This window comes from Halichoerus grypus, chromosome 12 (assembly GCF_964656455.1).
Source record: "Halichoerus grypus chromosome 12, mHalGry1.hap1.1, whole genome shotgun sequence".
NCBI classification, from domain to species: domain Eukaryota; kingdom Metazoa; phylum Chordata; class Mammalia; order Carnivora; family Phocidae; genus Halichoerus; species Halichoerus grypus.
Window position 1 is genome coordinate 92,324,499 of NC_135723.1, and position 14,088 is coordinate 92,338,586.

General features: G+C 48.8%; 1 protein-coding gene across 6 annotated transcripts in view; it reads right to left on the reverse strand.

Moving 5' to 3' along the window:
• The window catches only part of HIPK2 (homeodomain interacting protein kinase 2), a 183,659-nt gene that overhangs the window by 118,170 nt on the left and 51,401 nt on the right, over window positions 1–14,088 (reverse strand). For all 6 annotated transcript variants that reach the window (XR_013442895.1, XM_078059634.1, XM_078059631.1 and 3 more), the window contains exon 2: window positions 9,317–10,400. Coding sequence is in view for 5 of the 6 variants with exons in the window: in XM_078059634.1 (XP_077915760.1) it covers window positions 9,317–10,400 (1,084 nt within the window). In the remaining variant the exon portion in view is untranslated. The remainder of the gene's footprint in view (window positions 1–9,316; window positions 10,401–14,088) is intronic.

Here is a 14,088-nt window from a genome sequence, read left to right on the forward strand (position 1 = left end):
CTTCTCATTTTCTGCAGTTATAATGGGACATGACAGATACTGGCTGATTTCAGGGAACTAATCTGTTAAAAGCCAAGTCAGCTGTCTTCAGGTTTGAAATTGAAATCTCACAGGTGGGAAGGAAGGATGGGAATGAATGTTTCTGGGGAGATGTGGATACTCCCAAAGGGCTGCTACTGGGGTCCCGAAGGATCCGGGGTTCGGAGATGCCAGATGCCGTGGGCCCAGGGTTTAGGTGACCAGTGAAAGGCCACAAGAAACCGGGCACATGAGGGTATCTGTCATGTGGCAGTGTGAGCTGGGCCATGATGCCATTCATTCATTCACTCATTCAACAGAGGAGCCACAGGGAAAGGGGCCGGCACCCCTCCTGAGCCTGCGCGGAGAACGCAGGAGAACAGTAGCTCCTGCCACGTCCCTCCACTGTTTCTCCGACAAGCTCCTACTTCAGGCTCTCAGGCCCCACCCCTGCCTGGGTATTCTCTCCCAGAGCCCAGCCCATCTCCCACCTCCGGCTGGCACCTAGCCAGCTACAGAAGGTGGAGGCCAGATTCATGAATTTTAGTTTGTTTTTTAATTAATTTTAGCTATTTTATGTCAAATCTTCAACTTCCAAACAACCCAAGTTTAGAGTTCAATTCTGAATTCTTAACCTATACAGTCCTTAAATTCACCTAAAGAGACATTTCCCTTTTATTCTCTTTCCATTTTCTTTTTTAAGATTTTATTTATTTGACAGAGAGAGACACAGCGAGAGAGGGAACACAAGCAGGGGGAGTGGGAGAGGGAGAAGCAGGCTTCCCGCTGAGCAGGGAGCCCCATGCGGGGCTTGATCCCAGGACCCTGGGATCATGACCTGAGCCGAAGGCAGACGCTTAATGACTGAGCCACCCAGATTCCCCTTCTCTTTCCATTTAAAAACATGTCACATGTAAGTGGCGGGAGGGGAGGGAGATGACATATTCTGGAAGCCCTGCCATCTAGAGCAATAGTTCTCAAAGAATAAAATCATGATGATGATGATGAATAAAGAGGGTGGGAGGAAACTTCCGGACACCGGCACACAGGTGTCTGGGCAGAGTGCTGCAGCACACACCTTGGGGCCTTTCGGGGCATGTGTCACTTTCCGTCTGATTTCAGCCACCATCATGGTGGACCTCACTGCGCACCACGTCACCTTGCTTTTCTGCTTCAGCCTCTCTCGGTCTGCCCCAGCCCACCCAATCTTCATACCAGCTTGGCCCACACAAAGGCTCACGACCCTCAACCTCGGTGGAACTGGAGCCCCAGCCTTCTACCCTTCTGGGGCCCAATCCCAAAGACCTTCAGTGGACCCCTTGGAGGTAGAATGGGGCAGCTCCCTAATTCTGGTATCACTTCCCCATTCCCTTGCTCCTGTTTTCTGAGATCTCCCAAAAGGACTCTCTGCACCCAAGCCCTGTCTCAGGCTCGGCTTTCGGGACACCCAACCTAAGACCTTCATTTCCACAATGCCATCATCTCCATCTCTGCCTGGGAATGAGGGCCACAGCCCAATACCCAAGACCAAGAGCCCTGACCCTCCATCAGGCTTTAAGCCGACAGGGCCAAGGCAGAAAGGAGACTCCAGGCTTGTCTTGCACACTCTCCCTTCTCAGTTTAATGAGAGATGTCTACACTGGGCAGATGAGGACAGCAGAGCCTGGCACACCCAACCAATGGCTCCCCAAGGACAGCTCATTCCATTGCAGACTTAGGGGCAGAACTGCATAGTTGAGGGCACTCCTCCTACTCATTTCTTGAAACCTCAGCACAAAGCACAGTGTCTGGCACATCTTCGGAATTCAAACAATTACTTGTTCAATGCATAAATCGGGATGATAGCTCCAAACCCAGCTGTGGCTGCAGGGAGAGCCCAGTCGCCACCCGGCAGAAAGTGCTACATCTACCAGAAATCACACAAAGAGTGACATGTATTGTCATCTCTGCTGCTCATCTGCTTTCTGCCCCCCCCCCCCAACCAGCCCACCTCCTCCTAACCACCCGCTTCCCAGTTCACCGACACACACACCCTCTCCTATCTCACCAACTATTTTTGGATCTTCACTGTCAACACCACTGGGGCATAAGGGGTCTGACCACAAGCCAGGCACCGACTGGGCCCCACAGAGGGGCCATGAGCTGCTCAGGTGAATGATCCATAGCTCAAAGCCAGGCTGTCACCAGCAGTCCTGCTTCTCCCATCTTGACAGGGCGTGTGGTATACCCGTGGAAGGGGGAGGGGAGGGAGGTGACATATTCTGGAAGCCCTGCCATCTAGAGCAACAGTTCTCAAAGAATAAAATCATGATGATGATGATGAATAAAGAGGGTGGGAGGAAACTTCTGGAGGTGATGGATGTGTTTATGGCATAGATTGTGGTGATGGTTTCATGGTGTATACTTATCTTCAAACCCATCAGGTTGTACACATTACATACATACAGCCTTCCGTATGCCAATCATACCTCAATAAAGTAGTTTTAACAGAATTAGCTGTAGAGTATGTAATGAGTAAAGAGTATTTAAATATGTGTCACCTTGCCCCACTGCCAGAGAGCCTGCTCATTAGATTTGTTTTGCAACCCAGGAATCTCCATTTTTGAGAGGCACCTGCGTGGTTCTGAAGCAGGAGGATCCTTGGACTACACTTTGGAAACAACTGGTTTATCCCTTGAGCCCCAACATGGTTCCAGTCCCACTGTCCTCAGGTCTGGGGACATGTAGTCAGTATCCCTGCTGCAAGGCAGAAAACTGGGCCATTTCCATGGCATTAACACAGCTTCCGCACCGGGGTCCTCAACCTCTGGGATTGCTCGGGTTTGCTCCTGTGGTCTGTGAAGGTGTGCGTGTGTGTCCTTGTGTGTACGTGCATGACTGTGGCATGTGTCTGTGTGTCTCCTTCCATGTGGTGCTGTGGTGGACACACCCATGCACATCAGCATCCCTGCTAGGGCTTGGTGTTGGCTTCTGTCACCAAGGTGCTGGCCGGCATACACCCAGGTATGCATATGCCATGCACGGGCTTATGCTGTGGTACTGAGTTTGTGCGTGAGTACTTGCATACGTGTGTGTGTGTGTGTGTGTGTGTGTGTGTAGGAGGGAAGGGGGCCCTTGGGCAGATACACTCAAGCACACACAAAGCTTCCCACTAAAGAAAATTTTAATTTCAAATTTATCTCCATACAGTTCAAGGTCCTAGAGCCGAGTAAAGGGAAACTGGAGATAACCTAACAGCCAGGTAACTTATTGGTTACTTCTCAGAAAAGCTGCAACCCTGAAAACTTCCACATATTTATAACCGTCTCCCTGGGTGGATGAGCTTGTCAATGGGTTGAATATTTCACTTAATATCCTCAAGGTGTAAACTACAGCCTTTTCCGGTTGTATCTATCTGCTAGTAATAAAAGTAAAATTAATTTAAAAAGCTAATGCCTGCAATGCGATTCATTTCTCAGTCAAACCTAATTTCCAGTCAGGCACCCTTTATACTTGATTATCTGCACAAGTTATGCCATTTTTGAAACTACTTATATTTACGGCTTTAGAAGCTGTGCCCCTTTTCTGAAGTGATGCAGAGTACGGCGCTTTGGAATGCGCCAGGCCCCCTGTCCCCTACTGATGGGGTAAGGAGGCCAAACTCAACGCACAGGAGAAAAAATAGTCCCGTAACCATACACCGAACCACCAACTCTGAGCAACCACACGACCGAACGCAGGCCCTGGTCATAATGGGGTCCAGACGCAGGAGTGTGGATGGCTCACACTGACGTTCTCCCAATGACTCAGTGGAACATGGTTAGCTGGGGACACAGAAGGCCAGGACTGGGGCGAAGTCTCCCAACTCTCCTTCCAGAGCCCATCACTTGGTAGCAGTGGGGGGATCTAACACCAGGTTCCAAAGAGAGCAGAGCTTCAGAATTGTGCCTTAGAGAAAGCACAGTCAATAAACAGAAAACTATCCCCTCTGGGCCAATGATGCAGTCACGGTACCTGGGAAGTTAAAAGCACTAAAAGTGTTCACATTTCTACTGTTGGGGTAGGCATTATAATCCAGGGCCTCTTCCCTTTATTCCTGAACAATTACTACGGTCTCCTAGCCTCTGGGCTCCCCCCAACCTTTTTTTTTTGTCATCATCCCAATCGCTTAATTCATTAACATCCTTAACTTCATTAAATTACTCTGTTCTTAAATCCAAACCCTGATGCCTTCATTAATATTCTCCCCTATCAGACCTCACTCCCCTAATCCTTACTTTCCAACCCAAGCCTTCGACTCCTTCCAGATGTCACCATCTTCCCTTATTTGTGCCAATCGCAGGGGCTCCCAGGCTCCCTCACCCCCATCTCTCATCTCCTGGATGACCCACCTCAAGATGCCTTCCATACTAGCTCCTGCTCTATAAATCTTCCCTATTAACCCGTCTGGCAAAATCTTTCATTGACTCTGAATTTCTGTAACTGGTTTTTCTCATGATTTGCTCCCCTCCAGGCTCAATGAATATCTACCGAGTGATCAAACATTTGTGCTATCAAAACACCAGAATCCTACTCTAGGCGATTTATTGGTGTCCTTCGATCGCTTCAGAGAGACCATAAACTCCTCAAGATTAGAGATCTTCCTTTACCTCCTTCCCTTTAGGAGATCTACCCACACAGGACACACAGTAGGCTGCCGGTGAACACCTGATGAATTGAACTGAATTAAAATACATCTCTGCCCTACCTCAAACAACCATGTAACCAACCTGAAGATAATCTCTGCAACCAAAAGAATCAGACAAAAAAAAAAAAAAAAGGTTAGATTATTCTGAAGAAGGAGATTACTGGACATTTTTTATGTCCTAAATTTTTATCCCCATTTTTTTGAGGTCTTAGTAATGGTCTTAAGTGTTCCAAATTAAGTCTAGACAGAGTATTTTGAATAGCCCAGAGCAGAAACAAAAAACTCTACACATTTTAATCACTGACTATCCTTTGCCTGAATGGCGTGTCTTTTTGTTTGTTTTTCTGGAGAGTAGAGCTTAATATTTGGTCTTGTTTTTAGTTTCCTGGTCTCGCCAATAGTGGAAATACCCCCACGTCAATTTACTGCTGGCTCTCCCTCAACTGAAACAAACAAACAAAAAAACCCCCCAAAACCCCCACAAAAACTGGCATCAGTGTAGAATCACATAGGGAAATGGCAGGGACTTCCAAGGTGAGGTAACGGGAGTAAAGAAGATTACCTACAACTCCATTTCTTGGGGTGTGAGCACGTGAAAGGTAACACCATTAAGGAAATCTCTTTCTCCCCAGCAGCGTTTCTCAGAGTGGGCCAAAGACCACCCTGCACAAGCTCACATCCAATTCCCTGCAGTGAACTCTGTATGTGTGTGTGTGTGTGTGTGTGTGTGCACGGGCGTGTGTGTGTGCACACGGTGGAGACTTTCTCGGGGGGCACTTCTCTGGAAATTCTGATTTGGTGGGTCTGGGGCAGGACCTTGGTGGAAATGTGTTCTTAACAAGGTCTCCTGGTGATTCTTATGCACAATACAGTTGAGAAACAGTGCGATTCGGCAGTTAACTATGTTAACAGACCTTCAAGTTGGAAGGTCAAGTAGGAAGGGGATACTCGTGCATCAGATGTAAAAATCTAAAGGAGCCTTTGTTTCCTGAAAAACACACTGACAGGCTTGCCTCTACAGTGATATGCCCCCAACCTTGGCCAACCAAATCCTGGAGTTCCCTCCCTGTGACACCACCCATCCTTCCATGTACCTCAGGCCGAGGACAGGAACATCTCTCTATGTCATCTTGTTTCCACGTCACTTGTCAGGGAAGAGAATAAGGTAAGGTATTTAATACTATCCCATTTCAAATAAGGAGGGACATGTGAGTGTCCTCCCCTTTGAAAGTGAGAGGTCCCAGGGGATAATCACCCAACACAGACATAGGGGCCCCAGGAGGACCAGGCCCCATGGAAGGATAGATCCAAAGTGTGGAACCTCCTTAGATGCACAGCTCAAACACAAGACATGTTCTCTCAAGATGTGGCTGAAAATGTCTTCCTTCTCAGATCAACAATGGACAATTATAGAGTTTTTTCCTGCCCCCAGCCCCCAGCCCCCATAAGAGGCAAAGAAATTGAGAAAATCAACTTGAAAATCGTGGCCTGGAGTTGGCTGTCCCTCACAGATAGCTAGGACTAACACACACAGAGCCGAAGACTGTCCTCAAGCACCTGCATTGCTCGCTATGCTAGCAAACCACTCTGGGGTTCAGATGAGGCTTGGGGAGGGCATGGAACGTGGGGACCAATGTCAAGAGGAAGCATCACCTGAGGCAGAAAAGCTGGGCTGGCTTTCATGCGGGCTGTGTCCTTGAAACCAGAGCTGGGCACGGAGGCCCACCATAAAGACCCAAAGGATACTCATCTTTTTGGCCAAGGTGACCACGAGGAGGAAGAGGTTTGCCTGCCCAGAATTTTAGGCAGCAGTCACCTAAGGGTTAAAAAAAGGGCATAATGTACCCAGAGGGAGGGCCTTCCGAGGAAAATGGGGGTGCAGGGGCCAGAGGTAGAAGACGGGGAGAGGACAGCTAAGGAGAGCACCGAGACTATCTGCAAACAAGCCTTCCACACCCACCAGACTCCCTGAGCTGGGTCCCAGGCACCAAGGGCAGAGACCATCCTGGTGGGAGGGGGGTGGGAAGTGTCACGTGGGCACAAGAAGGCGAGAAGACGTTGAGTACATAAAGAATCCCAAAACCGACTTACTTGATCCATCAAGTTTTACTCTCAATATGCATTGCCTTTCGAACAGTTTTTAAAAGTCTCTTTACAAGTCACCATGCTCAATTTCTACTGAAGGTGAATAAAACCGGTATCTGTTCGCTAAGCAGCAATTTCGGGTAACTGAGTATTAAAAGCCTGAGCACCAGCTACTCCTTCCGGGACCTGTGAAGGTGACCCGCAATGACACCAACCAGAGCTACCTTTCAAAGAAGACACTTCCTAAAGAGAACACGTGCTTGCTGTCTCACCCCTGCACACCCTCCTCCTTCAACCCTTCCCTCGGGGTTCAGGCAGGGCCCTCCCCTGCAGGCTCCAAGCCCAGGCCCCCGCTTCTCCGCGGCCACAGCACCGGGCTCCTGGCTTCCCTCTGAGTGTAGCTCCAGAGCAGGGGGACCGACAGCAGACTGCAAGTGAGTGGTAGATCCTTCCCTCCTGAATCTGGCAGGGAGGCAGGGAGGCAGGGGGGCAGAGGAGGCTCCTCCTTAGCTGCTGGACGAAGTGGGAAGGGAACGCTGGGGAAGGATGGGAGAAGAGCCTAGAAGAGCTGCTGTAGCTCAGGAGATGGGGGGGATGGGCAGCGGCAGAGACACAGCAGGGCCCCACTGGATGAGGAATGGGCAGGGGCACGACCTGGGGCTCAGATCTCTCAGGGATGGGGGCGTGAGGTTATCTACTGAGACCCGCAGGCTGAGGATGGGTAAACGGGGGGAGGTCAGCCTCTGGGATGGGTGTGCAGTCAGCTGAGGCTCTAGCACATTTTGCAGCCTTTCTCTGTGGCCTGGAAGGAAGTGTGGAGAAAGCACACCCCCGATCGGAGTGTCAGGGCACAAGTGCTCAGGCACATGAGTCTTGGGACTCTGGTTTTATAGTCTACATGACAACCTCTTTTTTTTAAGATTTTTTTTTTTCTTTTTTTGACAGAGAGATAGCACAAGTAGGCAGAGAGGCAGGCAGAGGGAGAGGGAGAAGCAGGCTCTCCACTGAGCAGGGAGCCCGACGCGGGGCTCGATCCCAGGACCCTGGGATCATGACCTGAGCCGAAGGCAGCCGCTAAACCGACTGAGCCACCCAGGCGCCCCTACATGACAACCTCTTAAATGTGTGTCAGTCCTATCTTCTCATTGGAGTTTTAGGAAGTTTCTTGCCAACTTCCATGTTCACTGGACTGCTCGATGTCCCCTCAAACACAGCCCAGCACAGTCTCCCCAGAACAGACTCTCCTATTTCCCATTTCTCTCCACTCCTCACGCACTGACCCACGAGCTGGACAGTGAGGGAAGCACTCGGGTCGTGTCACTGCAGTCCACTGGCCCAGCAACCCTGAGGCTGGCGACCAGACTTCCCCAGCTCATGGGTGAGGAAGTAAAGGCACAGAGAAACAAGGCAACAAGACCACGCCACACAGCCTAGCGAGGGGGGTGGATCTAGGTCAACCTTGGGTTTCTCAGACTCCGAAAACAGTGCTCTTTCTCATCTGGATCCCACCAGAGCTGCCATTAAAAAACACCCACGCAGGACCCCACACCCAGAGGGGCCGATTCAGTTCGTGGTGGGGATTAGGACCCAAGCTGGGTGATTTTCCAACCCTACCCCTCACCCCATCCCCACCCACACCCCACAGGTGACTGTTAATGTGTAGCCGGGGCTGGGAGCCAGTATGCTAGACTCCAGGATGGCGAGGGCCTTGCCAGCACTGTCGTGCTGTATCCTGGTGCCCAGCACTGCGCCTGACACGTGCTAGAAGTGCAGTCAATCCTTGTTGACTGAGGGAAGGAATGCAAGCCTTGCACTCCCTACCCAGGCTGCCACAATCCTCCCTCCATCCTGACCAAACCCGAGCTCTCCACCACAGGCGCGGGCTGACTGGCGCCTGGGCCACACCTCTCCCTCCCCAGGGACATAAAAGTCATCTTCCCAGCATCGCTTTCGTCCCGCTGCCCTCTGTTCACCACCCTGCTACCTGTTCCAATGCCTCAGTGCTTGCTCTGTGTTTAAGGATACAGCTGCAACCCCTTCCTTAGTCGGGTATTTAAGACCCCAACCCCCCCACCTATCCTTTCAATCATATCTGAATCACATCACCTACAGATCCCCTGTTATGGCCTCCCGGGCGGGTGTCCTCCTTGTCTCCTGAGCAAGTCTTGTGAGTTCCTGCGGCAGTGACCTCAATAATGCACTCCCCTCTCCCTCCCCGCCCCATGCCCTGCCCATGTCTGGGTCCTCCCCATCCGCCAGGACCTAACCACCCCCGCCAGGCCCTTCACCCCAGGCTCCAGGAATCCCTTCAGAATCTGAACACGTATGCCGAGCAGCTTACTTGGCTCCATTCTCACGTGGCTTCTAACCATCACTTCCACGCGCATGTCCTAATTTTCTGACCAAACTATGGTCAGTTACTTGAGGGCAACAACTGGAGGCGAGTAATTTTACCTCCCCCCGCCCTCCCAGGGACCCCCGCTGCACACTCTCTGTGAACGCCAGGGGGGCACTCGGCATCTCCTGCGTCGGGGCAAGCGGTCTTACCTGTAGTATCTGGACTGCAAATAGGTGGAACACACAGCCTTGGACACGTGACTGGCCGAACCGAAGTCGATGACCTTTACTCTGTACGGCTGTCTAGAAGGATCTACCAGCATGATGTTTTCTGGTTTGAGGTCGGCATGGATGAGACCTAGGCTTTTCAGTTTCATCAGGGCTGTGGCTACCTGCTGGAGGACTGGGCGAATGTATTTGAGGGGCAAGGGGCTAAACTTGTTCTGCTTCAGAAAGTCATAGAGGTTCTGCTCCAGCATCTCGAACACCAAGCACGTGTGGTTCTTGTGCTGGAAGCACTCGTAGGCGCGGACAAAGTTGTAGTCGTCCGCACTCTCCGTGCTCAAGCGCGCCAGGATGCTCACCTCGATCTGACCCTGCCGGGCGTACGACGGGTGGTTCTTCAGGATTTTGATGGCCACGATTTCATTGGTGCCCCGCTTCCAGCACTTGACCACTTGCCCGAACGTCCCTCGGCCCAGGAATTCTAAAACTTCGTAAGTGTTGGTCATGGAGCACAGCACCTCATGCTGGACCAGCTGGTAATCACCTTCGCTGTTGGAACCACTGTTTTTGGAGGTGGCAGTCGATGTGGTGGCAGTGGCTACAGTGGCCCCACTCGCATTATTCTGAATCATGGGTGGATGCTCTTCGATGATCTGCACGCTGCTCGTGTTCTCAATCTCCTCACTCTTACGCTTGAGTCCACATTTTTGGTAGGTATCAAGAAGGCTCACAGTGCTTCGACGCATTAGGTTATGTGGTCCGCCGAGGACTTGCCCAGTGACAGAAGTGCTACTTGCTGATGTTACAACTATGTGCCCGGTGCTTCCTGGGAAGATGATGGTCTGCTCGTAAGGTAGGCTTGGGTTTGGGATTGGCAAGGAGGTGCTGACGGTTGTAGTGGCTGGCTGAGAAGGTGGTATGTTCTTGCTCTGGCTATACACTTTGCTGTGGGAGCCGTACCCAGTCATGTCCCAGGTGGAACTCGGCTCTACTTTCAGTTTCTTCACACTACAGAAGGCACTTGATTGAAGGGTGTGAGGGGAGAAGACTTGCACATGTGAGGCCATACCTACAAGAAAAAGGAGTGAATTAAATTAAATGAATGAATTCAGCAGATTCATCTCAGTTCTGACCAGCGGCTTGGGTCCTACAGAATACTTTCCTTCCACTTCAAAGCAACGTGGGGAAAGTGAATCTTTTCCCTCCCTTCCCCTGCCCCGGAAGCACATTCTGGCCACTCAGTTTGGGAGGCCAAGGAGGTTCTGGAGTGTTCCGCCTGCCACCATTAGGAGGGTGGAAGAATTGTAGAGTCAGTAGGGAATACAATCAAGATTCAGATACAGAATGAGCATATCAGAACTTTGTTCGTTACTTATTTTTTTAGTAAATATTGTTTGTGATAGAAACAGATTCTTCAATTCTCACTGTGTTGTATTCCTACTAAAACTGAGGACCGTATCAGGTGGGCCAGTTAACTGTTACATACTAAGTTGTCCCAATGGTCTACTGCTCCTTGTCACAGACCCCAGATTAGCTTGTTTGAAGAAACATCTTCCCACATAGGTCCAATCATGGAGCCACTCACGACTGCTAGCTTCTGGATGAACCATAATTACCCCCTGGGATCTTAGTCATCTTAAATGAATTCTGTAAGGCTGAGGAGATCAGCAGTCAGTCTGATATTTTCATTTAGATGGCCTAAATAAAACATTTTATCATTTATTTTATATGTTTTATATCATTAAAACATTTATTTATTTTGGGGGAGGAGTAGGTAGCACCATTCATGGGCTCCACTCACTAACTTTTCCTGTTAAGTTCATCTATCAATGTGTTTATCTAGAAAGTACTATTATTCCATGGCAACATCTCAGCCAAACTGAGATAACCACAGAAATCTAGAAGACCATAACTCTGGAATAGTTGTACAATTTACAATTATGGTGATTCTAGAAGCAAAAATTCATAGGAAGCTATCAAGAAAAAATAAGACAATGAGAAAGGCAAGTTCTTAAAGGTGAAAGTAGAAACAAACACTGCTCATCATCTAACTGCAGCTGATGAACATTTCTCATAGAAGCACAAGGACAGCAGGGTTTTCATCAAGCTCCACTGGTGTCTAGCTGTCCTCGTGTTCATGTCTCTGACCCCTTCGCCTTACCTAGAATGGTCATTTAACCTTTTCCTTCCCACCTGGTCCCATCACCCTGGCCACCCTTTCTCTCCCAGCAGACACCTTCCACTTTGTCCAGGAGCCCAACGTCAGCAGCCGTACTTTCTACCTTTATTCTCTTCATTTCAGAACACTCCTGACTCTATGTCCACCCCCCATCCTTTCTTCCTTCTCTCCGGTCTCAGAGGAAGCTGTGTCTCTCCTTTCCAACACCAAATTTCCTCCCATTCTCATGATTCCTCCTCTCTGGTTCCTTCCACTGTCTTCTCCTTCTCTTACAGCTTTCAATTTCTGCCTGTTAATTAGATCCAAGTCCTTACTAGGTACTTAATAAAGTTTTGCCGAGCGAATCAATGACTTAATCTTTTTCTTCTGCCTTCATGTGTGTGCGGAACACACACACTCCCAACTTAAAAGCCAAGAGGAGTAACAGCCATACTCTTCCCCTTTAATTTTTTTCTTCTTCTCACCTGTAATCAGTGGTTTATGCTCCCTTTTCTTCAAGACTCATTCCTTAATCCACGGCCCCCACCCCAGCACATCCACACACTACAGTTATGTGTTCTTAAAGGTAAACGACTTCCTAATTGCCCAACCCAAGGGACTTTTTCAGCCCCTATTCCCCCTGACCTCCCTGCAACATCTGATATGCTGACCACAACTTCCTTCTTGATGCTCTTATCTGTGCTTATGAGAATCTGTAATCTCCTCCTCCAGTGTTTGATTGCACACTGTGTGCCTCGGTGGTTCCTTTTCCTCTTCCTCCTTTAAAATGTTGGCATTTCCAACATTTTGACTCTGTTCTCTCTGGAAGACAATCATTCAAACAGTTTGAGCTGTCCTATCTATGCAGGCGACTCCCGCCTTCATGACAGGCCAGGCTCTCCCTCTTACCTTCCATGAATATATTTCTGCCTCCCGCTACATCAAAGACTATCTTCCAAAGCTGAACTCCCTTATCTTTTCCTAAAAATTTAACCATCTTGCACCCCTTTCTAGCATCCCCCTTTCTGTTCATAGAATATTCTTCTAATCACTTGGTTCCAAAAATGTGGATTTACCTTTGATGATTCTTCTTTTATCCAAGGACAAGAAGGTGCTAAATCTTAGTAATTTCTCCTTCTTTCAAAATGTCTTTTGTATCCATCTTTTTATTTCTGTTCTTGCTGCCACTTCCATAGTTAAAGCATTGTCTAGTAGGACTGGACCAAACACAAACATCTGGTCTACCTGAGCAGTCTTTTTTTTTCCCTCTAATTTGTCCATATTCAGCAGCCAGATTAATCTTCCTAGAATATTTCTAAGCATGTTATTCCTCTGTCCAAAAACATGTTCTTTTTCTTTTTTAAAAAGATTTACTTATTTTAGAGACAGAGACAGAGAGTGAGTGTGTGTGGTAAGGGGTAGAGAGAGTCTTAAGCAGACTCCGAAGTGAGTGTGGAGCCAGACATGGGAGTCAATCTCACAACCCTGAGATCACGACCTGAGCCAAAACCGAGTTGAATGCTCAACGAACTGTGCCACCCAGGCGCCCTGTTCAAAAACTTTCAATGACTCCTTAGTGTCTACATGATAAGGTGGAGGGCTCTTTCACTTAACATCATCACGTTCGATTTCAATTACGTTGTTGGCTTCATCACCAACTAGTAACTGTCCTCAACCTCCAACTTGAATTAAGCTGTTCTACTCACTGTTTCTAGAATGTCTCTTACACGCCCTACCTCCACACTCTTACACCATCCCCTCATCTGGCACGCCTTCACCTTTTCTCTCAATTTATTCAAATACAAGACAATTCAGATCCCTCCTCTTCCCAGACCTCTCCAACCCACACTGATCATTCCCACATCTCTTTCCCAATGGCACTTACCATATGTACTATTCATTTGGCCACAAATTGCACTTTTGACTTGCAAAATCTCTTTTGTCTTGTTGAACTGAATTTCTTATCTTTTGTGCTATTTCACTTTTTACACATTTAGGTCATGTTTCCATAACCAGGCTATATTTTGGGTCCAAGAGCTATAGTTTATACTTCATATTCGTGTTTTCCCCAGTATTAAACCAAGTTTATTATCCATGGTAGGCATTCAGTTGACGGAATAAAGCACTAACTGGCCAGGCCTCCCTGAGAGCTTAGTTCTCTGGCTACAGAGCAATGACCAGTCACAGGCACCTATGGAACCTGGCCTTCCTCTGGAGAGTAAAGAAAAACCTGTCACTATTTTCCCACCCAAACCAAGACTTTTTAAAAAACCAAGGCAGGGGCTAGGCAGCTCCTGTCCTGGTGTCAGTGCTCACGTTCTGTTTGTACTTCAGCCTGGACGTGCTCTGACTTCCCACAAGCAGCCTCAGCCTGACACCAGACACACGCTCTGAACCCCACCTGCACCCTGATCCCGTAGATCTGACAGAGGCTTCCCTTCTTGTTTGGATCCTGAATTCCACTATCTACCTATGCAAAATGATATCTCCATATACATCCTTCTGCCTGACGAGACTATTTTGGTTTGCTTATTCAGAATCTACACTGTTTTTTCCTATTCCTCTTTTTGTTCAAGTCAACCTCCCCCCAATTCTGCAA